At 36.0% G+C, this 23,644-nt stretch overlaps 2 protein-coding genes across 3 annotated transcripts in view; both read left to right on the forward strand.

Annotated features, from left to right (window-relative positions):
• paplna (papilin a, proteoglycan-like sulfated glycoprotein) overlaps positions 1-21,188 on the forward strand; it is a 42,107-nt gene extending 20,919 nt beyond the window's left edge. The window contains exons 13-29 of one of the 2 annotated variants that reach the window (XM_073826647.1): positions 71-142; positions 5,532-5,736; positions 7,259-7,435; positions 7,545-7,695; positions 7,867-7,947; positions 8,206-8,344; positions 8,527-8,614; positions 10,636-10,753; positions 11,103-11,439; positions 13,724-13,882; positions 14,976-15,103; positions 15,367-15,439; positions 15,525-15,665; positions 16,553-16,680; positions 16,774-16,882; positions 16,969-17,144; positions 19,190-21,188. In XM_073826647.1, the coding sequence (XP_073682748.1) occupies positions 71-142; positions 5,532-5,736; positions 7,259-7,435; positions 7,545-7,695; positions 7,867-7,947; positions 8,206-8,344; positions 8,527-8,614; positions 10,636-10,753; positions 11,103-11,439; positions 13,724-13,882; positions 14,976-15,103; positions 15,367-15,439; positions 15,525-15,665; positions 16,553-16,680; positions 16,774-16,882; positions 16,969-17,144; positions 19,190-19,353 (2,446 nt within the window). In that variant the 3' untranslated portion in view covers positions 19,354-21,188. The remainder of the gene's footprint in view (positions 1-70; positions 143-5,531; positions 5,737-7,258; positions 7,436-7,544; positions 7,696-7,866; positions 7,948-8,205; positions 8,345-8,526; positions 8,615-10,635; positions 10,754-11,102; positions 11,440-13,723; positions 13,883-14,975; positions 15,104-15,366; positions 15,440-15,524; positions 15,666-16,552; positions 16,681-16,773; positions 16,883-16,968; positions 17,145-19,189) is intronic. The other variant, XM_073826648.1, reaches the window with a different exon arrangement.
• A 1,331-nt stretch (positions 21,189-22,519) lies between these two features.
• Positions 22,520-23,644, forward strand: part of aqr (aquarius intron-binding spliceosomal factor) — a 53,365-nt gene continuing 52,240 nt past the window's right edge. Inside the window, exons 1-3 of the mRNA XM_073827240.1 lie at positions 22,520-22,867; positions 22,956-23,012; positions 23,204-23,244. Of these exons, the coding sequence (XP_073683341.1) occupies positions 22,793-22,867; positions 22,956-23,012; positions 23,204-23,244 (173 nt within the window). The 5' untranslated portion in view covers positions 22,520-22,792. The remainder of the gene's footprint in view (positions 22,868-22,955; positions 23,013-23,203; positions 23,245-23,644) is intronic.

A 23,644-nucleotide genomic window follows, 5' to 3' on the forward strand; every position in this document is an offset into this window, starting at 1 on the left:
CGCTTGCTATGTGACTTGTTGAGAATCATTGGGTCTCACAGCTATGGCTGTACTGTTCCTGTTCTGTAAGGATGGCGTATGTGTACGAGCCACATTCGTGGAGGCCCATGGAAGCACCACGAGTCTATGTACAAGTGTACAGGTAACAGCCTTCAGAGGCTGATATACTGCAGCGCATGACCTCAAACACATATTCGTGTCCTGTCTATGCAATCTCTCAGGAATCTCACGTGTTCATGTGCCTCTGGACTACATTATGAGATTTTCTAAAGAATTTTAAATGTCTGTGTGTAACTGATGTCCCAGTATGTGCAGCACCCGATTATATCAAAAACAGTCCATCAGTATAATGCTGTCTTTGCACTGCATATGAAGTGCTGGGCAGTAACTGGTTACATGTAATTTGGATTTCATAATCAGCTTGTACCCCCGGTTTCACAGACAAGCCTTAGGCTTAGTCTTAGACAAAAATGTAAGTCTGAGCTGTTTCAACTGAAGGAAACTTGCACTGACTGATCTTAAAATATATCAGTGCCTTTGTTTTGTCTCAAGATACACACCAGTAATGTTTTTTTCTAAGGCACGTTTATAAATATTACTTAAAGGAGTAATTCACTTTCAGAACAAAAATTTACAGATAATGTACTCACCCCCTTGTCATCCAATATGTTCATGACTTTCTTTCTTCAGTCGTAAAGAAATGGTGTTTTTTGAGGAAAACATTTCAGGATTTCTCTCCATATAATGAACTTCTATGGTGCCCCCAAGTTTGAACTTCCAAAATGCAGTTTAAATGCAGCTTCAAACGGCTTTAAATGATCCCAGCCGAGGAAGAAGGGTCTTATCTAGCGAAACAATCGGTTATTTTCTAAAAACATTCACAACTTGTATACTTTTTAATCTCAAACACTCGTCTTGCCGAGCTAGACAAGACGAGCATTTGAGGTTAAAAAGTATATAAATTGTCTTTTATTTTTAAATAACCCATTGTTTTGCTAGATAAGACACTTTTTTCCTCGCCTGTGATCGTTTAGAGCCCTTTGAAGCTGCATTTAAACTGCATTTTGTAAGTTCAAACTTGGGGGCACCATAGAAGTCCATTATATGGAGAGAAATCCTGAAATGTTTTCCTCAAAAAACGTAATTTCCTTACAACTGAAGAAAGAAAGACATGAACATCTTGGATGACAAGTAGGTGAGTACATTATAGACTGTGGATAGGGACGCATTTTTCTGTCCGAGCCCGGCCCGCGTCCGACAGAGCAGTAACCGAACCCGACCCAAGCCCGAAAGGCATTAAGATATTTATGTCCGAGCCCGATCCCAGCCCGACACAGTTAAAATCCATTTTTTTTCTCATACTAATGACACATGCAACCTTTGCATCAAGTGAAACAGGCCCATTGGCTACCTACTAAGCAGTTTTAAATTTTAAATGGTCAATGCCTTATCGCGCTGATGTGACCGAGCCTGACCCAAACCCGAGTATCCTTTCTAAATATCTGTCCAAATCCATCCTCTAGTACATTATCTGTAAATTTTTGTTCTGAAAGTGAACTACTTCTTTAAATGTCTTAATTGAACTATGCCCTAATCCTGGTTTAGACAAAGCACTGTCTATGAAACTAGGCAGTAATTTGATTTTATTACATTTTAAAATACTCATAATCACATTACAGTTATTTTTATGGATTACATGATTTCTAATGATTCACTCAATAGCAGTAAATGATTCATAATTTTAGTTATACTCCCTACTTTTTTCTCTTAAATTTTACTTTAAAAATTCAATGTTTACTATTGAATGCACAGAATTGACAAGATATAATGGGCATGTAAATGTCATATAAGTTCATTTGCAATCCATACATTTGAATTTGACAACAAAAATGTGTGAGATTAGTAAACCTGGAAGACTTTGGTCTTGTTATTGCTGTTTTTGCATTCATTAATGTTTGTTTTAAGTGATGCAGGGATTCTCAAACTTTTTTATCAGTCAAACCCCTCTGACCTACAATATTTAATTTAACAACACAGTTGCATGTTCTCTGATGTTGCTTAATGGTCATGAATATATCCAACAAAAATCCCATTTAAATCTATAAACGATTTAGGTCAATTGTAATCTAAAAGTAATCCAAAAGTAGTCAGAATACATTACCTAAAATGAATAATCTAGATTACATGACTAACCACAATTTTCATGTACATTTACATTCAGTCATTTTATGTATTTTGTAATAAGTATTTAAGTAATAAGTATTACTAAAGATAAGTATTATTATTATTTTTTTGTATTTTATATTTTCTGTTTTTATTTTTATTTTAGCTAACTTTTTAATCAGTTTTTGTAATTTTGAAGTACTTCTATTTTATTTTCATCTCCGTTTAGTTATTTTAGTACATCAAATTAAACAAAATGAAACTGAGAACTCTTGCTTTGCACCTAGAATAAAACAAATTTGTATGTAAATTTTTTTTATATATTTTATTTATTTTTTTATTTTTTTCAAGTATGTATATATAATATAATATAATATTATAAATTAAAATCAGAGGCTGACACGTCTAAGAGATTGTTCACATCATTAATATGTGTTTGAGTTCATTGTGCACATGTTTAGTGCCGCATGTTTAGTGTTTATTTGTCTTTTGAGCGCTGGTTCCTTCACATGTGAAGATGAACAAAGGCTCAGGGCAACTGTTGAGCTCAGAGCTTTACTCACTCTTTGATCCTCCCTCATGTGTCAGATGAGGGCTTTCTCTTTTGCTTTATAGACACTGCAGTGGTTTCACCTCAATAAATATTACACTATTTCCTGCTGTTCACATATATGAACTGTAGAGCTCTGAGCTGAGCTGCTGTCTGTGTTCTAGGTAGGGAAGTGTCTGTTTTGTGGGCATTATAGATCTATACATGATGGACCTTATTTACTAAGATTCCAAAATAGACAGCACCAATTAGCTTGTGTTATATTAGTATATTGTGTGCACTTTGTAGAGGAATAATTGCGCAGGTTGAACACATTATGCAAATTGAACCTTTGTACCAAATATCGTCCGTGGTCGAATGCCATGTTATTTAATTGATTCATTTGATTTCATATAATGTATATACATAATGTAGTCTTACACTACCATTCAAAAGTTTTGTAAGAAAAGTAATATTTTTACACATTAAATTGATCTAAAGTGAAAGTAAATACATTTATAATGTTAATAAATAATAATAAAGCATAATAAATGCTGTTCTTTCCTAAGTGTGAATAGTTTCACAGGTTTTCCAAGAACATATTCGGCAGAACAACTATTTTCAACACTAATAATAATAATAATATTAGAATGATTTCTTACAGTTTTTACTGTATTTTTAATCAAATAAATTACTGTATAGTGTGGAACAGGTACTGTAAATATAACTTACAGTAATATGCACTTTTGAAAACACAATTCTTAGTATATTGCATTAGCAGATCAGCAGTTTTTACATGCAAACCTTCAGTAAATCATGGCCTACATGTATGATATAGATGTTTTGTTAAGTCCATGATCTGTGTGTCTCTGGTTTAATGTGTTCTTTTGATTTAGTTAATCGTATGAAGTAGAAAGCAGCGTTTGTCATGGCGGTACCCTTTGGGATTTTTCTCTGATGTTCATGTACAGAAACCTGAAACTGTCGTGGTCCCTGAGCAGATCGACCTGCCAGAGAACATGTGCTTTTGCTTTTTTGTTGTGGGAGAGACTGAATTCTTTTGTCCCCCCGTGACTCATCTTCATATTTTTTCTCTCGTCTTCAGGTTTCTGGGAGCACCTGCTCGACTTTGACAGGCCAAGTGATTTTGTGAACACTTGCTTTGTCCTTGTATTTTTTTTAGAATGCAGAAATACATGCTTATTACATGTTACATGTGTAGCTGTGTGTATTTGTGAACTATTACAATAGCTTTCGTCTTTTCACTCAGATATTCTAGGTTAAATGCAATTTCTGTGGCATGCTATCAATTACCACTGTAAATCATTTTGACTCGTCCATCAGTTGTGCAAACAAACAAAAATGTTCACACTGTGCTTAAAACAGAATCCAATAGACAAAAAACAACATTGTGGATAATTGTTTAAAATATGCTATTAAAACAAATATATGCACTTTCGCTTTCAGTATCTATGGATTCCAGAATCACAAATTTACAGATAACGTACTCAACCCCTTGTCATCCAAGATGTTCATGTCTTTCTTTCTTCAGTTGTAAAGAAGTTAAGTTTTTTGAGGAAAACATTCAGGATTTTTCTCCATATAGTGGACTTCTATGATGCCCAGAGTTTGAACTTTCAAAATGTAGTTTAAATGCGACTTCAAACGATTCCAAATGCAGTTGTAATGATCCCAGCCAAGGAAGAAGGGTCTTTTCTAGCGAAACAATTGTTTTTTTGTTGATTTTTGAATTTTGTTTTTTACATTTTTAATTTTTTTTAACCTTAACCGCTCGTCTTGTCCTGCTCTGCCTGAATTTAGTTGAACTTATGTTGAAAAACTCCCAAAAAATGTCTTTTCATGGAAAACAATGTCTTTTTAAGATGAAAAAGACATGAAATTACCCAAATAACCAGAAGGTGGCAGCAGAGGATCAATCATTCACTGCAGCTGCCATTTCAACTCCCTAGTTTTTTCAAGATGTCTTGCTTTTCGATGTATTATAAAATTGCTAGTATAATAAATTGTAGTGCTTTTACCGCACTGAAGTTTAGAGTTTAGCAAGCGCAGAAAGTCATTAAAACAACTGAATAAATAAATAAGCTCAGACACAAACAGCCTATAAGGGTGAATTATTTAAATACTTATATATAGTTCACTACAAATTAAATAAGTTAAATAATAATAAGAAAAAATAAGAATTAAATAATGCACTCAATATGAATCGATATGAATTTGAAATATTTTTTAAAAAATTTAATAACTACATCATTTAATGCACAGCTCTTTTTTGACATCAGCTTGTTAGATGTTTCGTCTGGTTATTACTGTCAAGCATAGCAATGATGCATATTTGGCCGATTTACTCACATATTTTTTTTTACTCGTGTTTGTCATTTTTTGAAACAAAAATGTCAAACAAAACTTTTCTTTGATTGTGAATGGATTATGTAGAGAAAACGAGCAAAGTACACTCCTATTTTAGCACAGTACAGTTGACCGGAAATGACTTGCTGGCCTGTTTAAAACAAGGATGTAATCTGTGCATATGGTCAATTCCCACCTCAAAAGGATGAATTATGCTTTGGTCGCTTGCCATTGTAAGTGCAAGACTGAGAGACGAGTCAAAATATTTTTGTGCTAATAGATCTTAAATTGTATTTAACCTAGAAAACTATCATAATCCATGAATGTAAATGACCCAAAGCGTGCCATTTCTTTGGGTTAGACTGGCACTGTGGGAACTGGTGTTGAGTAGGCCGGCTAAATTAATATTCTAAATGCTGTAACTCACTGTCGCTGTGCTTTTTTTCTGCTAATATGTGTGTATGTGTTTCAGCTGGGTGACTGGGGAGTGGAACCCGTGTCCAGTGACCTGCGGCGGGGGTCTTCAGGTGAGGAGAGTGGAGTGTATGTCTCACGACTCAGCAGGATCAAGAGTGGTTGAGGATTCACAGTGTGCTTCCTACGCGCCCAGACCGCTCAACCAACAGAACTGTAACATGCAGAAATGTGCTCAATACAGAGTTTCCAACTGGAATCAGGTATATAACTTTATGAACAATTCAGATTTTTTTTTTGTGTGTGTATTAATCTAAAAAAACCTGTTGATAATATGTCAGAGTCATAATGAAAATGAATTTAAAGGGATGGTTCAACAAAAATTAAACGTTTGTCATACTTTAACCACCCTCACGTTGTTCCAAACCTGTGTGAATTTCTTTCTTCTGTTGAACGCAAAACTCTGGAACTTCCATTGACTTCCATTTGAACGCAAATCTCCGGAACTTCCATTGACTTCCATGGTATTATTTTTTCCTTACTATGGAAGTCATTGTCTACCAGCAGCTGCTTGGTTATTGTTTGGTTCTTCAAAATATCTTCTTTTATGTTCCACACAATAAACAAACTCATAGAGGTTTGGAACAGCTTGGGGGTGACAGAAGTTTGATTTTTGGGTGAGCTATCCCTTTAAGTCAAAGCAAAAACTTCAGTTTCTTTAAATATGATGTACTTCTAGAGTTGGGTAGTAAACATTAATTAATTAATAAGAGTTAAAATTTTTACTCTTTGTATTTTTATGTCAAAATGGTACAATATTATCCTACTTAAATCAATTTAATAAAGTTAGGTAAATTTAAAAGTAATCTTAAAGTATTCTGATTATATCACCCAAAATGTGTAATGTAATGGATTACGTTACTAACTACAATTTTTGTCACATAATTTGGAATCAGTAACGGATTTCAATTTGTAAGTAATTTAGCCAGCTCTGTGTACTTCATTACTTTATTTAATGAAAATTAATCTTATTTTTGCATAGAGGTATTATATTTATGACAATTAAGCACATTCTTAATAATTTCTAGTAACTCTTATAATGCTAAAAAATGTTGTTTACAATCATAGTACTATTTGTATTATTTGTTGTATGCTAATTTAAATCGTTTTTTTTTTTTTACTGAAACACAGTAAAGAACAAATATGGTATTATAGTAATGCAACAATAATCTTCATTGATAATAATGAGAATTTTCAATGAAGTTTAATTACCTACATTAGTTAACATGAATTAACAATGAATTAAACATGTATTAATCACAGTTAATGTCAATTTCTGCTACTAATGCATTATTAAAATCAAATCAATTTGTATCTGTTATTAATATTTAATTGACCTGAATTGACATGAGGAATGACCAGTTGTATTTTTTTATCAACTACTGTTAACAAAGATTAATAAAACTGTAACAAATGCAGTGCTTATTGTTAGTTACTGTCAGTTAATGCATTATATTATATTATAACTAATAGTACTACTCGATTCTAAGTGCTAATTATCATTAAAATTATTATTGCAATGTAAAAACATATTAACGATTCTTAATTAGGCTTTAGAAACATATTAATGATTTATAATTAGGCTTTATTGTTATGCAAAATCTGTGATGTGTCTGTGTGCAAACACTTCGAGTACATTTCTAGTATTTGATTGCTTTACAGTTTAATTGATTATATATTGCAGTGGATTCCTGCATGAGTTCAAACCTGTTAATGTTTGTGTAGTGCTCTGTGACATGCGGCTCTGGGAAACAGACGAGAGATGTGGTGTGTGTGGGTTCAGATGGCGCTTCTCTGGAGGACTATGCATGTGGGACCCAACCGAAGCCTCCCAGGACACAAGCCTGTGAGATGCCCGTCTGCAGGAGCCCCATTCGCTGGCATATAGGAGACTGGGGCATGGTAAGAAAGAATCCACCCCTCATTTACAGACAAGCCTTTGGATGAGCATGCACCCTCCCTCCTGATTAAATATGACATAAGCTTACCTGCTCATAAACTCTCATTCAAGTGCTCTAAGAGCTGTGGCTCGGGGCTGCGGGAACGACAGGTGATCTGTTCAGACAGACAGAGAAACCTATACAGGGTAGAGGAGTGCCAGTCCAAACCCAAACCTCCCACCGTGGAAAAATGCAACGCCCAGCCTTGTTACAGGCCTCAGGGTACACAAGCTTTTTTGAACTTTTTATATGCTCCTCACACTTCCATTCATGGTATGCATTGACTTACACATATGATGCATGATCTCAAAAAATGTTTGCTGATTTTTTTAGGGTTTGTTACAGAACTCTGTTTTTAAAGTCTCTCTCTTTCTCTCCTATTGGTATGAGCAGAGGTGCCCAGCATGCAGGACCCAACAGGTCACGATAACACCATTCAGGGCTTCCTGCCATACATTGAGGATTCTGCACAAGGTTTGTTTCTAAACATAGTTGTCCATCCATCCATCTTTCCATTCATACACACATGCTGTATGTAAGGCTGATCTTTGATGACTTCTTTCCATTATAATAATGTTAAGTGTTTTATAATTTTAAGGCATTTAAGTAAGTGTAAGTCATTTAAAGAATAACAGTAACAAATGAATATTATCCTTTCTGCTTTGTGAAGAAGCTCTCTGTCTGGAACGTTTAATAAGTTTGTTGTTGTTTTTTTATTGCCTATCACAACAGAAACTCCAAAAAACAACCTTACACCTCACTGTAGCCAGACCTACTATGGCTGCTGTCCTGATGGAAATACCCCAGCCGGTGGACCGCGGCACCAAGGCTGTCCCCAGGACCAAGGCCTACCATCATGCACATGGAGCAGGTACACATGGACTTGCATGAGTTAATAAAAGAGACTAATTGAGAGATGTTTGTCTAAAACAAAAGCTGGTTTCTTATTATAATTATTTGCGGTACAGCGCATATTTTTATATGGATGTAAGGTCCTAAAGTGACATTATTCTGCATTTTATCATAAGTGTAATGCAAATGCTCTTCTCTTAGGCATGGCTGTTGTGATGATGGTGTGACCATAGCCAAAGGTCCCAACAAGGAGGGCTGTCCAGACTCCTGGACACACTGGTCGCCAGCAGTAAGTGTTTCATTTGCACATATCAAGTAAGGTTGGAATGCTCCAAAACAGTGTTTCAGTAGTTTAACCAAGTCCAGGTTTTGTCTGTTCCATTTTGTTTCCAATTGTACAACAAGTGTACTTAAAAGCACATTCAGACTTCTTTACAGTAAGCACCTACCACACTCCCACCAAAAACCTCTTTATAGAGTCATGCTCAAAGTCATACTTTCAAAAGTAAGGTACACCAAAGTACTGTGCAATGAATCAGTTACATAAATCATTACATAAAAGACAATGCTAAAAACAAACTGCCAATTCATCATGACCAAAAAAACATATTCAAACATGAATGAAAATGAATATATCTTAACACTGATTTAAAAACATCAATTGAGCCTTAATCTTCAACGGTGAACCATTCTAGTCTCAGAGCTGCCATAGAAAAAGTGTGATCACCTTTACAGTTTAAGATCGAGGAACGGTAATACAGAGCTTTTCTGATGAACAAAGAGATATGAGCTTTTTAAAAGTAATTTTACAAAGTAAATGCACACAAAACCATGATACACATTATCATGTTATCCCAGTGCATCCATTCCCATTTCTCTTACAGCGAGTGAAAATTAGTGGCTATGAAACATGCACTAAGGATGGGAGAATTCAAAGAACCATGACGGACACATTTAGCATGAGACTCATGGGTGAGACTGAAAGCCTGAAGAATAGGACCTTGATAATCAGGTCCACAGTGAACTGCTGTGGCAACCTACAAGCTGGCAGGTCTTTGATGGAGAGCCACACAGATTGTTCATTTCCCCCTTGTGGCCCCACTTGGCTGCCTGTGAGGGGTCACTGAAGTTGCCCTTGGCACCAAAGTCCATAAGGACTAAGCATTGGAAACAAGATTGCCCCGCTGTAGGAATGCAGGGAGGGAAGTGTGAACAAGAATTCAATGACACTCGAAACTCCTCATTGGTCTTGGGCTCAGGGACAGTATGAGGAATGGCAAGAGGTAGAGCTTCAGGTACTCTGTTACTCCTTTCGACACCCAAAGCACCAGCTCTGAGCCAGGAAAAGTGGTTTGTAAGTAGCACCAAAACTTTGCTGGTCTAGAATTAAGTACCGATTGCATCAGGGGCTGGGGGCAGGGTTTCCTCCACCAACAAAAAACATTTGACTGCCATTTTTAAAATAGCAGCTAAACACTAACATGTTGGATTCGCTGTGCTTGGATGCCGATGTAGGTTGCAACATCCGCCATTGTTGTTAACCGGTTCTTAGAAGGCTCGCCAGTCGAACCAACTCCGAACCGGCAATAGCACTGGCTCTGAACTGGCACCCGCCACCCAAAGAGGCCCATGCTGAGCAATATCGACCACACACACCCAGCCATGCTAATGGCAAGATCCTCCAGATCAGGGCTTCCCCAACCCTTAATTAAAAACACCTGGATGAGCTAATCAAGGTCTTTGGAATCACTACAAACTTCCAGGCAGGTACATCTGTGCATCAAAACAACATGGCCTCCCAAACAGACATGGGAAGTCCCATGAGAAGGGTGATAACATATGTCACTATGGTGTCCTTGGAAGAAAAGTTGGCTGGCAGAAAGCAACTTTTAAGTTCATGAAAATATTGGCCTAGTTTGGTTGACACAGATTGTTTACTTCTCCCTTTGTGGCCCCACCCGTCAGTGGGGTGTCAATGAAGTTGCCCTCATCTCCAAAATCTACAAGGACAGAGCAGTGGTGACAGGATTGGCCCCACTGTAGGAAGGCAGGGAGGAAATTATGAACACCATGAAGAGGTCAATGATTGTAACTCCTGCATGGTTTTGGTCTCAGGCACAGGATTAGTCAGAGGATGGGTGAGAGGAAGAGCTTGAGGAACCAAAACAATTCTGGGTTCTTGGAGTATTCCATTTCAAACAAGTGCCAGTTTGCATTTATGCATAGTACACCCTCTGAAAAAAATGCCCTAATGTCACTTCCTGTCTCTGTCTTTATGTCCCTTCTGCTTCTGTTATTTTCTCTACAAAGTCAGATATACCATCTGCACCCACAAATTGCCAGACATCCACCTATGGTTGCTGCTATGATGGTGTGACAGCCGCTGGTGGTACTAATGGGGAAGGGTGCTCCAACCCCCCCACCAATCGTAAGTCATAACATGATATACTGTATAATATATCAGAATGTTAGAAAAGTTGAGACCAGCTCATTTGAGTCTGAGCCAAGATTGAAGCCAGAGGAGGGTCACGTCCAAAAGGCCTGAGACCATGAAAATATGTGCAAGACCAAGTCCAAGACAATGTAATATTCAAGTCTGTTGGTCTTGGTTTTTGTCATGGACTCAGGAGCATGTGAACTCAGTCTCGTCTCAGACTTGACACTTTTCTGGTCTAAGCCTTGACTTAGACTTGAACACTGGTATTTGAAGAACATTGTTGACTACTCAAACTCTGTAGAACAGATTGCATATTGTCTCTTACTCCTTGGCTTCTCAGGACAACATGCTCTGTCCTGTGACCTACCCAGTATGGTCGGGCCTTGCGATCAGTGGACATCCCGTTACTACTTCGACCGCTCTGCCTCACGCTGCATGCATTTCTGGTATGGTGGCTGCCATGGAAATAGCAACAACTTTGCCTCGGAGGAAGAATGCAAGAGGATGTGCCTGAGATCCGAACTGAGCCAGCGGGACCAGGCGCACGTCTTGTCTTTGCAGCAGGGTGGACGTCGCATCCCTAAACGTATCCACCACAGCTCTAGTGGTGTGACCCACAAACACTGGGCTCACCGGCCGGACCCCAGCGTCATGCAGCAGAGCAGTCTCGCTGCCAGGTAAGATTCCCCAGCTTGCCCTGGATCACTCTACCCCTCTCCCAGGCCCAAACCCAAGTCCATGTAAGTTCTCTTCTGCTGTTTGCCCTTCATGCCCTGCTGAAGAGCCAAGAGAGGAACCGCAGGCCATGCACAGATATATAGGCGTGTTCAATGCATATGCTTTTTACATGCACAAAGTAGTGAGCATTGCTTCACTAACAGAGCTCTACATATGTACTACACAGGATCCAAAATTAACTTTTTGCCACATTTTGTCCTCATGACAGTATCACTTAGCATCATATACAAGCTAAATTGGTCTCTCAGTAAAAGTTTGCATCTCAAATGAACTTGAGAACTTGGAGAGACTTCCCATAGACAATCCTGAAATTTCAGCTGATGACAGTGTTTGTATGCCTTTGATTGGAATCATTCAGAAAGTTTGACTTAAACTATTTGTGATGTTTTAAAGTTCCTAAAATCTTATTGGTCAACTAGAAGGTTTAGTTAATTTTGGACCCTGTGTACACACTCATAACATGTCTAAAACACATTTGTCTGGCAATTTTAATGCAGTGTAATATCATTTGATGTATTATGACTTGCCTCACGCTTTTTAATCATACTAATCTACTGCATTGATATACTCTGACACACACTCCCTGTAGAATTTGACACTCCTCACCGTGACATGTTGGACATTGCTGTGCTTTTGGGACTGGTTTATTTCCCCTGACCTTGACTGTTATCCTCCTTTTTCTGTTGCTTTTAGTTGATTTAGTTTACCTCCCCCTCCCATACCCACGTGTGTGTGTGGTACATGATTCATTACACTGTGACTAATAAAATCAGTGGGGTCCTAATCATCCCTGACTGTTTGTGTGTCTGTCCCAAGTCCCAAACAGATTGTTGTAGAGTAGAACACCTCCCCTTATGCTTGCTTTGATTTCACCAACTGTGCATGGATCAGTATCCTTGTTGATCCTGGAACAACATTTTAGTCAACCAGTCAGATTTAGGGTTTAGAGCTCATCAACCAATAAACTGTTCCAGGGCCAACAACAACATTTTTATTGACTTCCCCATCCTAATACTAACACCCAGTCCTAAATAATAAAGTGTCAAGTAAAAAATGGAATTTCTTCCATGGTGCAAGGAAGTGTCATTGTGTTTATGTCCTTGAAGGGCATTTCCAGAAGACAACACTATTGCTTTTACCAAATCTGTTAATGAAGTGTTCAAAAGGTACAAACAATAATCCCTTTGAGGAAGTAATTTTGTTGTTTCTGACCATCTTATCCTGAGAGACTAATACTTGATGCAGCTTACTAAAGATTTTATCCGGGCATAACCCTCATGTTCCTAATGTTTGTCTTTGGGCAACATTCCTAATGACTTTTCAAGTTGTTCTAAACACACAGCAAGCAATATATAAGCAATATAAATGAAACAAGGTGCAACAGATGCAATATTTGACTTAATGTTGTTTAAAAAAACTTTTGGCGGTCAGTAATATGTAACTGTGACTAAGTAACTGAAACATCCCTGTAATTTTCTTCCCCTCTTCACTCAGAGTAATTAATTGCCAGTTTAGAGCATGATAATAAGCTGATCTGAGATTTGAGAAATGGCAATAAAGTGCTGAATTGGTGACATTTTTGCAGGCCAAAATCACACCAGTTCACTTGACAAAAACCCCAATATTTACCATTGACTTTTGGATTGTTGCGGAAAATATGTTTCGTTTCCAAATATAATCTTCACAAATGCCTTATTTCAGGCATTTAATCAAAAACCCATTGACTTCAGGACAATTTAACCAAAAGTACTAAAATGCAAACTCATTTCCAGGTTTTGGCCAACAAAAAATGTTCTATGGTTGGTCCAAAAGGGAAACTCATAAATAGTAACCATCCAGTTTCTAACCTATTCAGATCTCTTATCTGAATATTTCAAAAACTGGTTGGTATTGTAGAGCAAAGTTTTTCTAGTTGAGTCTTCCTCTTCCTGTGGTCTCTTGTGGTTGAGTTGTCAGCATGTTGGGCTGGTGTTATTCTTTGGGGATCCTGTATTCCAGCTGTAGCCGGTCATGGCTGATCTTTATGCTTGCTGTGGTGACTGCAGCACATGTTGGGAATTTTGCTGTTCCCAATAATACAGCATAAAGTCATATATGTTTTCTTCTTCCTCCGTTATGTGTTCCTTTTTTCTTTCTTTCTTATGCATGTCTGTTTCCCCCCCTTTCCCTTTGTTTCTGTACCCGTGTCTCTTTCTTCTTCCTGTCTGTTCTTCTTTGCTTCAGTTGGACAGCTTTAGGTGTGAGTATAGACAAGTCGGATCCCTCCACGATAGAGGGGCTGGTTGGTCAGCAGGTAGTGTTGCCCTGCAGGGTGAGTCCTCGACCCTCCTCCACTGTGATTGTGGAGTGGAGACGTGATGGTGTCCCTGTTGAGCCCACCAGGTGAGTACCTGAACCACTTCATATTCTTCAATAAACAATGTATGATATGAAAATATATACAGTGCAGACCAAAAGTTTGGACACACCTTCTCATTCATTTGGTCTGTACTGTAAATGTCTTAATATATATATTTTTGGTAACTGCTATAATTTTTTTCAGGATTCTTAGATTAATAGACTGTTCAAAAGAACAGCATCAATTTGAAAAAGTAATCTTTTGTAACACCGTAAATGTCTTTACTGTCACTTTTGATCAATTAAATGCTTCCTTGCTGGAAACAAGTATTTACTTCTTTTTTAAATTACTTATTAGTTATTTAAATGACTAATTCAACATTCAAAAATATTCAACAAAGTTTGGGGTATCACGGTTTCCACAACATGAAGCAACACAGCTGTTTCCAACACTGATAATAATCAGAAATGTTTCTTAAGCAAATCAGCATATTAGAATGATTTCTGAAAGATCATGTAACACTGAAGACTGGAGTAATGATGCTAAAAATGCATCTTTGCCTCACAGGAATAAATTACATTTTACAATATATTCACATAGAAAACTGTTATTTTAAATGATAATAATATTTCACAAAATTACTGTTTTTGCTATATTTTTAAACCAAATTAATACAGTATTGTTAAACTTCTTTCGAAAGTTTTTAATTTTTAATAATTCCAAACATTGTATGTGTTGTGTATATATTGCAAAACTTTGAGATAATAATTACACTAAATGTTCTGTGTTAAAGGAATTTATTACATACAATTAAATCACCTGCCTTCCAATTTTAAGTTTATAATAAGGCACTACTTTAGTCCACCTAAAATCTCACTCATAATTCATATTTTTAAATTATCTTTCTATTTTTAAAATTTGAAAAAAAAAAGACTGAAAGTCATTTTATCTTTAAAAAATATTTGATTATACATTGTGCCATGTGTACTTTGAGAGAGATGAACCTCAGCTACACAAAAACCTGTTGTAACTTGATTTTAACTGTGCATGTAAACATATTTAGTATGTTCAGCGGTGGCTGTACTATTTCTTTAATGAGTCTCTGTTAGATTTGTTGATGATTAATTGATAATTCAGGCATCAACCGCAGTCGGACGGCTCTCTTTTGGTGGGTCCCATAACACGGCAGGATTCTGGCTGGTTTCTGTGTTTGGCCACGAAAGACCGTGACAGAGATCACCGCTACATTTACCTGTCTGTCTCAGGTTAGTGCAATATAACCTCTTAATTTACTTGCTATTCATTTATACTTTTCACTATTGGTCGCAATTAGGGCTAATAATTTGAAAAAAAACATTGACAAATTAAACATTAATGCTGAGAGAGATGCACTGTTACTTTTCGAAGCAATCTGGGTTACATTTTTTTGTCTGGTGTCCAATAAAATCAATAGATTAACCTTTTAAGGAAGGAATCAAGCCATATCTAGATTTTTACATAAACAAAATGCATTTTCTTTCACATACAGGAACATCTCAGAACGGTGGAGGAATATTAGAGGTGGATTCTTCCCAATCAATCACATCACATTCATCTTCCAGGTACAAGACATCATCTCTAAATGTTAATGCAGTTATGCAGCATATGTTCTCACCCATTACTCACTGTGGCCTTTGTGTTCGTCAGGTTCAACATTGACTATTCGTCTCTGGTCGAGGCTCGAGCAGGTCAGACGGCCAAACTGCGGTGTTCAGTGCTACAAGCCTCCGCCATGCATGTGGTCACCATTCATTGGAGCAAAGCTGGACAACCGCTCAACTCACTCAGGTGCCTTCATCTGCATGTGTTTCTGTGGCTCTGTTTCAAACCCTAGTGAGCTGAACCCTAGTGAACTAGAAAATCTTTTCTAGAGCTGCATCCTACACTCAATGCAACCTTAAAAGTGATTGATTTGGAATGCACATCTCAGCATCATATAAATAGCAACGGAGACTTTTTTAGTGCATCTGTCAGTTGTGAAGTGTTGGGCTTTTTGGATTTTCATTAAGTCTATTTTCAGATAGTGGAAAGAAAGCATCCAGAATATACTTTGAAGTGTCTCTTTTATACAGGGTTCCCACGGCTCCTTAAAATCCTTGAAAGTTTGTGAATCTGCAAAAAAAATTGCAAGGCTCTAGAATTTTTTTTAAAAATAAACATGCATAGATACAGGTCCTTGAAAGTGCTTGAATTTATTTTGTGCAAGAAGTTTTCTGAAAAAAATTCCATATTATTTCCTCCGGTCCACTATTTGCCAACACTTCGTACGTGTTACATTAAGTGTTTCCGACGTGAGGAACTTTGTGTTGTACGTTACGACAAATAGAATATCTGATCTCTGTCATATGGCTTTTTTGCATAGTTTGACACATGAAAACTGTTACAATGTATCTTACAAGGTAACACGATCTAACCTTGCTCTCACTTGAAATGTGTCCCCACATTAAGTACTTGAATTTGAGGGTATTGGACCTAGAGAGTCATTGAAATGCCCTTGAATTTCAAGTTAAAAACCGATATAGCACTTTATCTATTTGTGTCTGTAGATTTCAATTACAATACTTATTTTTAAAGGCGGTTTTCTTGTCTCACCCACCATCTCTGGTTTTCATTGCAGTGCATTCTGGGACTGCATTTTTCTGTTGCGATATTACAAGTTAAATGTCTCCTAACAGGCATTCTCAACACTCTGACGGCACACTGGTGATTAACCAGCTGACGTCAGATGATTCAGGGCTTTATACCTGCACAATCACAGAGGCCCAGAAGTCTGAAGAACGCCAAATCCAGCTCAGGGTTTTTGGTGTGTCTCTTTTTCAGTATTGGAATCAAATGCAACATCCTCAGAGTTTTTTAGTCTCTGCAGTGTGCTTGTAATATTCTCCCATTTCTTTAGGTGACCTCAGGATCACTAAAGCCCCCACGGATGTCGATGTACAGCAGGGCAGCACTGCTCAACTGCCCTGCGTAGTGATTGGAGAAAATGTGAACGTTGGCTGGTCACGGTCAGTTCAGAGAACACATTTTATAGCTTATAGTTTGTATTGAGTGTGAAGGAAGCCTTCATAGCTGTGCTTGTCTCTCTGGACAGAAACGGTGTGCCAGTGCGACCGGACGGACATCACGTTCATGTGTCAGCAGACGGGACGCTAATACTAAATAATGTCCAGTCAGTGGATGAGGGGACGTACACCTGCAATGCCTACACTGGGACGTACTCCGTCAGTGCAGCGGCTGAAGTGCGACTGGCCAAATCCCCTCAACAAGGTCTGTTTTAATTATGAGCAATGCAAAAGTCACAAATTAATTCTGTCATTTTCTACTTACAGTCAAAATAAAATAATTTGAAGAGCATGTGTAACCAAACAGCTGACAGTAGCCATTGATTTCATTAGCATAAAAAAAACAATGAGTCAATGATAAATAAGTCAATAAGTACAAATAAGTCAATGATTACCAGCAACTCTATGGTTAATGACCAGTGATGGAATAACAGCGTCATAAATAAATAGCGTTACTAACATCAGTATTTTTTCAGCGTTATTTCATTCTAGGAACAAATCCTAGGGTTGTAAATGGACCTGTAAAACCGTTTCTGGAGAATTTGTGCCCTTTCCTATGCCATATACCTTCTATGTAGATGTAGAACAATTTAAAATATTGTATCAATGCATCCTATGGCACCTTTAAAGTAACATAAAGTAACACTGTTACCCATGTTCTTCTAAATATCTTATTTTGTGATCAACAGAAGAAAGAAATTCATACAGGTTTGGCATACAACATGACAGAATTTTAATTTTTGGGTGACCTATTCCTTTAAACAGTAATATTTTGCGTTTTTACTTTTGAAAGAGCAATTTTATGCTTATTTTTACACCATTTCAAAACAGAACCTGCATCCACACAGCATTTATGTTTGATATTGTGTATAGGTTAACAGCACGTCTTATTCTGGCAACACTGACAAAACAAGCTAAATTTAAGAAAATCAAAACTTCACATTGATTGTTTTAGCAGCTTCTAGGGCTTTGCAAATAATTGAAATTCAGTTTCAATTACGATTTCAGCTTCAAATGATCATGAAAATACAGTAATCAAGGTGAAACGATTATTGGGCCCCATTCCACCCCTTTCCAGTGGTGCGCTTTGAAAATATTTCAAAATGAGGTGCTTGGTGATTGTTCATGTAAACCCTTGTCAGTAATGTCTTAAATGATCATAAACAGTTGAAAATGAAAATACGTGTGTGACAGTATATCGGATGCGTGTGGCTCTTAAAGCACCAACAAATAATATTCCTTCTGTCGTCTCTGTGCTTAATATTAATAAAACGTCAAAATACTAAAAGAAAAATCACTCATTTCTCTCGAATGAAGGACTTTTGTAGTTTTAATAAGAAACAAAGCATGTGAAGACAGTGAAGACGCTGTTTTATTTTACATTCAAATAATTACATTCAATTTCTGTAGACTACTTTAGACTTGCATAAAAGTATTCAGTATATATATATATATTTTTTTTTTTTTTTACAAAAAAAGCACTGTTTTTTCTTTCTTTTTTTTCTGTTTCTGTTCTATTGATCTGTATCTATTAATCAATAATATAAAGTTTTAGACCCACTCATAATCGTGTTAAATAATCATGATTACAATATTGACCAAAATAATCTTGATTATGATTTTTGCCATAATCAAGCAGCCCTAGCAGCTTCAGAAACAAAACATTTATTCAAATAAGGGATAATATAGGATAATATATTTATAATATGTGACCCTGGACCACAAAATCAGTCATAAGGTTCAATTTGACAAAACTGAGATGTATACATCATATGAAAGCTCAATAAATAAGCTTTCCATGGATGTATGGTTTGTCAGGATAGGACAATATTTGAAAATATTTGCAAAAAAATCAAAATACTGAGAAAATCACCTTTAAAGTTGTCCAAATTAAGTTCTTAACAATGCATATTACTAGTCAAAAATTACATTTTGATATATTTACAGTAGGAATTTTACAAAAAATCTTCATGGAATATGATTTTTACATAATTTTCTAATGATTTTTGGCATAAAAGAAAAATCAATAATTTTAACCCATACAAAGTATTTTTGGCTATTGCTACAAATATACCCCAGCGACTTAAGACTGGTTTTGTGGTCCAGGGTCACATATAGTTCAGCACGAGTTCTGCACTCCTGCGAAATCTCCTGTTATAATCACTGGAACACCAAACTAGTTTGCCTTTTTCTCTCCCTGATAATTGTGTACTTGTGAATGTATTTTAATGTGTTTGACTTTATCTGTAGATTTCAGCGGGTTGTCACCGGACTGCGTGGATCAGCCTGAACTGGCGAACTGTAGGCTGATTGTGTACGCGCGCCTGTGCTCCAGCCAGTATTACTCCAGTTTCTGCTGCGCCAGCTGTGCCAGTTATGCCAGGGACAAAGATAGACCCAGACAAATCAGATAGGTCACATGCAATGAATCGAACAACCTCATTGGTCGATTACGACTGACATTCCCCCACCGCCTACAGAGACTCACCTCATAATTCAACATCAGCATCACCAGCTGCTTTAACTCCACATCAACACTGACCTCAGATATCAGTCAAACTGAGATTTGGTGCATTCAGTATTTCAGCTACGTTCATATCAGAGTTTATTTATCTTTGTGTGTTAAACAGCATCTCCTTGTGTTTTTATGTGTAACTGTTTAAGTGCAAATGAATGTTCAGTTTGGATTATTAACAGGTCATTGACACTGTAAAACAAGAGTTATGTCTTTATTGTGCTATTGTTGTAACATGTAGGATATACTAGCAGTTGAAAACAAAACTGTTAACATGCTTTGGAACCCTTTCGTGTATTTTGAATGTGTAGACTTTAGTGATGCACTGAAATTTAGACAACCGAGAATTTTTTAAATTTTCCATTTTGGCTGTTTTGTTAATCATTGACTAAATTGCGTTTAAGGAAAGACACTGCAGGTGAATAGGGTAAAAAAAATAACTAACAGTTATCACCTTACTTACCCAGTTGATTGATTACATTAATAATTGCAAAAAAAAAATGTATTACAAGTTTTCTAAAATGTTAGGTTTTAATATACAAACGATGCATTATTTAATGAATTATGCACTAATTTGCATACATTTCTAGTATAAAAATGTAAACACTGGATGAAGTCAGTTTCAAAATTGTTGTTTGTAGAAGAAAAAACTCATTTTGAGAAAACAGCCTTTAAAAATATGCATTGTAATTAAAATCTATTGACACAATTAAATAAAGTGCTATAAAAGAAACACTCAACAGTGTTTTTGGATGTTTTCTTTCCACTAGTCTGAAAAAACACTATGAAAAACCAAAAAGCCCAAAATCTCAAACTTGGCGCAGTGCTTCAGTTTAAACGGCGCATGAACCGATCATCTCTTCCTCTTTACTACTAGTTATAGCAGCAAATAAACATGAATGAACATCAGAAGAAACAGAACAACTTACTGAAATGAATCATGCCTCTCTTTTAATTACTTAATCAGCATTTCAACTGCATGAAAAATTAAAACAGCTTCTAAACAATATCACGTAATGTTGCTAAATATGCACATATATATGCACTATATTACATATTCATTACATTTTTACGTTTTATTACAGACGCCGTTTAAATGTTTATATTTTAACAACAAAGTAAACTTAATTGTAGCATTAAAAAGTTATGAAACACGCCTTGAATTGTTTAATTTAAATGTTTATATGCAAAAAAAAATGTATTTGAGTGTTAATTAGTAAATGCATTTTATTAATTAATTGATTATTAAACATTCCTGTGTAAGCTTTGGGCTAAATGGAAAATGTATTTTGGTTTCGAGGTTAATTTCGGTGCATCATTTGTAGATTGATTTTTGCAAGCAAAATGTATGCACAGTTATGCATATGTTAGTATGCTCTAATTGTAATGCCATGTATCTTATGGCACACAAACCAGTAAATACCAAAGAAGGAACATTTTCATGTAACACTTGTCCAGATTGGCTGGTCTATGTCTGTGCTGCTGACCAACTAGAGAACATGAAATACTCTGCTTATCTAGTTAGAGACACAAATGAAATCCCACAGTTCTTTAGTCCAGCATGAAGGAATGTCTCAGCAGTTAGAGCTAGAATTGCCAGGGATTCCAGCGCAGCTTTTCTCATTAGATCCGTCGATAGCTCACTGACTTGTTTATGTTTTTGATCATTTTGCTATTTAACTCATGATAACTCTATTGAATGAAGAAATAAACATTTACTCATTGTAAATACAAGCATTTTTTTTGTGTACATGATTATGTGTGGTGACATACTTTAAAAAATAATATGCAAAAGCAAGATGTTCTGTTGAAGTATGAAGTATCGATGTTTATTTACATCTTGTGGGTCAGATGTGAAGAGGCTGGAGGATTTCTGTCTTTATCAGGTGTTTAGGTCTTCTCACTCCAAACTTGTCTGAAATCGTCCTTCCTCTTATTCCTCCTCACACTGCATTATACTAATAATGTTCTTTATTTTGAATGGAAATGGGGTGTTGCTGGGGCTTTGGTGACTGTGTGTGATTCAGGGAATTTGGTTTTTAATTGGGAATGTTTAGAAATCTGTATGATTGGTTAAGTTTTGTTTTTAAGATTGCAATGTTTATATAATTAAAGTGATTTGAAAAGTCAAAGTCCTCACATTGCATTTAGAGAGCTGATTCTACTTAAAAGTCATGTAAATATGATGATTAATTTAAAAAAAAATCCTTATTATTTTTTTATTAAGCATATCCACATTTATTGTTATGCCATGCATTACAATTATTTAATCGGGTAAAAATTGGGAATAAAAATCATAGAAGTATAAAATAAAAGTAATGACTGGAAAAATGATGTAAATTCATTGGTCAAAAAAGTGGGATCTAGAACATTCTGATCTTAATTCAGAAATATAATTATTTAATAATAATTTAAAATGCAGAAATGTATTTGTATGTTGAAGACATGATGTAACATACAGATCTTTTTTAAAACGCAGTGTTGATTTATAAGAGTATTTGTTGCATTAAACATTATTTCAACATTGTTTCAATGTTAAAACAAAAACTGAAATATCAATGTAGCAACAAACTGATGCAGAAATTACTAAATTGGGTCTAAATCGACACATTATTATTTTTTATATATATTATTATTATTTAAGCCGGTAAACACTTGTTTTTGACAAGCACATTTAAGCGTTGATTTAAAAGTGATTTTCTTATTTCAGCCATTTTACATGTATTCAACTGAGGTTACTTCAACCATATTAAAACGTTGAATTTTGTTCATGTGTTGACTGGGCTTCAACCGTTTAGCATTTTAATGTTGTTTCACCATTGTTTCACCGTTGAAACAACAACTGACCTTATTTCAACCAAAGTTCACCGTTGAATGTCGGTCAAGTGCCGGCTGGGAAATGATTTTAGTTCTTTATTTTAATTTATATATTTAAAAAATGGCCTTGAAATAATTTTTTTTTAAAAAAGTTGAGAAGCACTGCTCTAAATACCTCGTCTACTGCAATAAAAGTCTTCCGGTTTTTATTTTGAACGACCACGCAGTAAGCGGAAGTTGTCATCAGCCGCGACTTTCAGTTGCACATGTTAGCATACAGCTAAAGCTAGTAACGTTTTCATGACGTCTGTGTTATAAACAAAGTTTGTATTGATTAGCAGTTTTAGTTAAGTTTACACTGCAGCATATGTTTACTCTTGTTGGTTTTCAGCAGCGAATGCTGAAAGATGTGAATGAAACTTTCAGGCATTACGTTGAAAGACAGTAGCCTGTACTGATCAGTAAACTCCAGGATTGTTTTATTTTGTGTTCGATCATCGTTATTAATGATTGTGTAAATCATGCAGAAGGACTCGAGAGTAATAAAGACCTCAGCGCCTCCAGTGTCTCAGATCAACGCTGAATATGTCACTCAGGTGAGTTAGGATTACTTTATGAGCTCTGACAAACACAATCACTTCATTTGGCAACATTTTCTGAAAGGTGGTGTTTTTCTCTCTTCAGCTTTCAAACAAATACTGGGCTCCTCATGTCAAGAACAAACTACCATTTGATTCTCAGGTAAGCATCTGAGGTGTAACTCTTCGTTTAGCTTGTCTGGATTTGACTCTATAGAGCATTATAGATCCTGAAAGCATGTTGCTTTGAGTATTGCTGTGTATGGGCAGAACTGCATTTTCAAGTCAATTTTTATCTTTAGCCTGCCTTTTTAGACGATGTGGCTAATAAATGATGAATATTTTCATTTTCAGGTCGTTGAAGACATTTACCAGAATGAGATTCTTAAATCAAAGTAAGACTTTTTTGTATAGTTCTTGGAATACAAAGGGCACTTGTACAAAACAAACGAATAATATTGTCATTATTATTAATAATACGATTGTTGTTGTTATTGTCTGTCAAAATGAACCATCTACTAAGAGCTTCTTGAAGAAAGTTGTTTTTGTCTTGAGTATTCTGCTCTATATGAATATTTTAAGGAGACACTGCAGGTGAATAGAGTAAAAAAAAAAAAACTTTGATAATTGCAAACATGCAAAAAGTTTTCTAAAATGTTAGGTTTTAATATTCAAATGAGGCATTATGTGCTAATTTACAATCATTTCTAGTACAAAAATCTAAACGCTGGATGAAGTCAGTTTCAAAATTCTTGTTTAATTTTTACTTTTAATGATTTTACAGAAGGATTTTTG

Source organism: Garra rufa, chromosome 21, assembly GCF_049309525.1.
Source record: "Garra rufa chromosome 21, GarRuf1.0, whole genome shotgun sequence".
Taxonomy (NCBI): domain Eukaryota; kingdom Metazoa; phylum Chordata; class Actinopteri; order Cypriniformes; family Cyprinidae; genus Garra; species Garra rufa.